This window comes from Eriocheir sinensis, unplaced genomic scaffold (genome assembly GCF_024679095.1).
Source record: "Eriocheir sinensis breed Jianghai 21 unplaced genomic scaffold, ASM2467909v1 Scaffold1396, whole genome shotgun sequence".
NCBI classification, from domain to species: domain Eukaryota; kingdom Metazoa; phylum Arthropoda; class Malacostraca; order Decapoda; family Varunidae; genus Eriocheir; species Eriocheir sinensis.
The window spans coordinates 75,001-78,107 of record NW_026110735.1 but is presented as its reverse complement, the minus strand read 5'-3'; the positions used below and the strand labels follow the sequence as shown (position 1 = coordinate 78,107).

Here is a 3,107-nt window from a genome sequence, read left to right as displayed (position 1 = left end):
ATCATAACTTAAATGAAGTATTTCCGACGTGTTTTATGCTCAAAACCGTCTATATCTAAAACATAAAAAAACAATAATGAATATCACAGTTTTTTCCTAGAAATGCAGTTTGGTCCTACCGTAAAAAAATTACCGCACTTTGTTGTACCTTTTTTGTGGTTATTATTACACTTAACATCACAAAAGAACATTATAGATAGCACTATTATTGTCATATAGGGTTAAATCCATGCACATTCTACTTTCAATAAATATTTTGTTTTCGTCATGTCAGCCTTGCCTCTTCCACTTTTTGTTCTGTTTGACCCCATCCGTCAGCACGACAATGTCGTCAATAACTATACGGTTGATCAGAATGCATCAAAAGTCTATTGGGCTTATTTTGTTTCTCGGCCCTATGCCTATATATGGCATATTTATAGATTCAAGCGGTTATCAAAGTGATCTTGACATATTTAAGATCACCATTCCTTTTTCGTGATACGTGACTACAGAAAATAATAGCTACAGCCTAAAAATAAAAAAAATCCTACCAGATACAGTGGTGTCTGCAGAAATGTTGTTGTTGTTGTTGTTGTTGTCAGGGCCGCGAAGATCTGAAGATCATTATGAGCCCTGGGGAAGCCCTGTGAGGTTACCACAGGCGTGACAGCTGGCCTGTCTTCTTCAGGAAGATACAGGTGACGCGGATGACAGCTGGTTGCCGTGAGGGGGAAGTAAACAAAACCAGCTGGCAGCGGTTGCTGTCGGTGTAGCTTTTGTAACGGCGCTCTCGTTCGAATCGGTGATGCCACATTCGTCTTGAACCCGTGTTCGGCTCCACCCGACATCAAATCTGGTTTTAGTCGTGTTTTTTACTATCAAAAGCCAGTAACAGATCTATGAGGGGTTTACCAAAATAAGTTATAAGTAAAAGGTGCTCATGGGGGAAAAATTGAGAACCCCTGATTTAAGCTAACAGTAACAACCGGTTCTCGGGATTAAAGAAATTCCAAGAACAGGTTCTTGCGAACCAGTGCGAACCGGCTGAATCCCATCACTGTCTATACACGGTACCAATCGTCAGCTTGTTGTGCTTGCTAGTTTTTAGTTCTATGTAAACGGAGTCGTATTTCTCTGAGTCTTGTTTATTTTATTTCATAGCAGGGAGTGTATTATTGACGTAACATATGACACCGCCTCCTTTTTTGTGAAATCTGTTCTTGTAGAAACTCCCGTATTCCGGAACTGAAAATTCAGTCATTAAGTGGTCAGAGGTGGCCCATGTTTCCGTGATTGCTATTATGTCTGGCTTCTCCACGTCAGTGTAGGCAAGTAGCTCATCCCGTTTGGGAATAAGACTTCGCGCGTTGGTGTACAGGACAGAAATGCCTTTCTTGTCTTCGACGCTTCGGGGCGCATTAGACGGGTGTCTGCGTGTGTTTTCTGTTGGGGCCTTGGTGTGTGTGCTGGGCTGTCGCTTCTGTTTGGTTGCTTACATTGTGTTGGCGCCCCTCTCGCGCTTAAAGTTTTTTGAGTACGAAAATACCTCATCGTTCAGCAACCTACCAAGCCGTGCTGAGCCAATCTCATTAAGGTGAAGACCGTCAGGACGGAAAAGGTCGGGGTTATCATAAAAATGATGATGATGATGATGATGATGATGAGGAGGAGGAGGAGGAGGAGGAGGAAGGAAGGAAGGAAGGGTCAGAAAGACTCGCCTGGAAGAAGAAGGTCGCCCAGGAGATGACGAACATGAGCAGGCTGGGGAAGTAGCTGTTGGTGACGTGGTAGCCGTAGAGGCGCCGCAGGTGGAAGGTGAGGGCGAAGTAGGTGTTGTTGTCGGTGCCCTGCAGGAAGGCGCCGACCTCCGTGGTGAGGGCGTGCAGCTCGTACTCCAGCAGGACGCGGCGCTGAGGGGGGGAGGAAGGGAGGGTTACTGCTGCTGCTACTACTACTACTACTACTACTACTACTACCACTACTACTACTACTACTACCCCAGACTCACCGAGTTAAGGTAGGGGACGCGTCTGCCGGGCGAGGCCTTGGTGAAGGCGCGGGTGCCCGGCGCGTTGGTCATGACGAAGGACATGTTGCAGCGCTGGGCGTCGAACGGGTAGGCGGGCAGGCGGAAGCGGCACGGCAGCCACGCCAGCACGCCGAGGTACACCTCCACGGCGTGTGTGCGGCCCTCGGCGAGGTGACCTTGGAGGGAAGGGAAGGGTGAGTTCAAAGGCTACGGGAAAGGGGTTGAATATAGCTAGGAGAAGGGAAGGCGGTGCAGGGAGGGGAGGAGTCATGGTGTGGGCACAGCAGTCAGCTGGTGATGACGGGGAGGAGGACACAGGGACAGGGTCGGGGCCTGGCACGCCACTCACCCATGAGGGGGTCGCTGAGGGGCCGCGCCACCAGCTCGTCGCTGGCGTACGTGTAGCAAAACTTCTCGTAGTCGTCCGTGTCGAGGATGAAGCCTATGCCGCGCCCCGCCACGGCGCGCACCACCGGCGTCCACACTAGCTTGCATGGGAAGTAGTTCTTGATGCCCGGCTTGAGATTGAGGAACCGGAGTCGCGAATCGTACCAGGAGAGCGTAACGCCCACGTCCATGCCGGCACGACCCTCCTCAGTGGTGACGTCGCTCAGGTAATATACGTCGATGTGGTAAGGTAGGTCCAGGGGCGGCGTCTCCCCGGGGCGCGGCGGCGGGGGGTAGTAAGGGTCGTAGCCCTCGGGGGTCACCACCACGCTGCACTCAGCCTCGTCGGAACGGTCCCGGCAGTCCACGATGTCGTTGCAGCGCGCCGTCTGCGCCACGCACTGGCCGTCGTCGCAGGAGAACTGACCGCTGCGACACACCGTCAGCGCCAGCAGCGTCTGCACGCCGCCCTCCGTCCACCGCCGCCGCCCCAGCGGCAGCACTGCCGCCTCAGCCAGCGTCCAGCGGCGGCTGTGCAGCACCGAGGCCAGCCGCCAGCCGTCGCCCGCGCGCTCCAGCCGCGAGCCGCCAGAACCCCTGAAGGCAGGCTGGCCGTCGGCCTCTGTCTCCAAGTAGAAAGTGAAGTCGAAGAGGCTGCCGTCGTGGCCGTAGAGGCGGTAGATGGAGGTGCGCGGCACGACACACAAAG

General features: G+C 53.1%; 1 protein-coding gene across 1 annotated transcript in view; it reads right to left on the bottom strand.

The window, feature by feature from the left end:
* Positions 1–1,027: 1,027 nt before the first annotated feature.
* Positions 1,028–3,107, bottom strand: part of LOC126989967 (uncharacterized) — a 3,788-nt gene continuing 1,708 nt past the window's right edge. Inside the window, exons 3-5 of the mRNA XM_050848560.1 lie at positions 2,361–3,107; positions 1,991–2,187; positions 1,028–1,892 (exon numbers count right to left, since the gene is read on the bottom strand). The exon at positions 2,361–3,107 is cut by the window's right edge and continues 810 nt beyond it. Coding sequence (XP_050704517.1) covers positions 1,611–1,892; positions 1,991–2,187; positions 2,361–3,107 — 1,226 coding nt within the window. The 3' untranslated portion in view covers positions 1,028–1,610. The remainder of the gene's footprint in view (positions 1,893–1,990; positions 2,188–2,360) is intronic.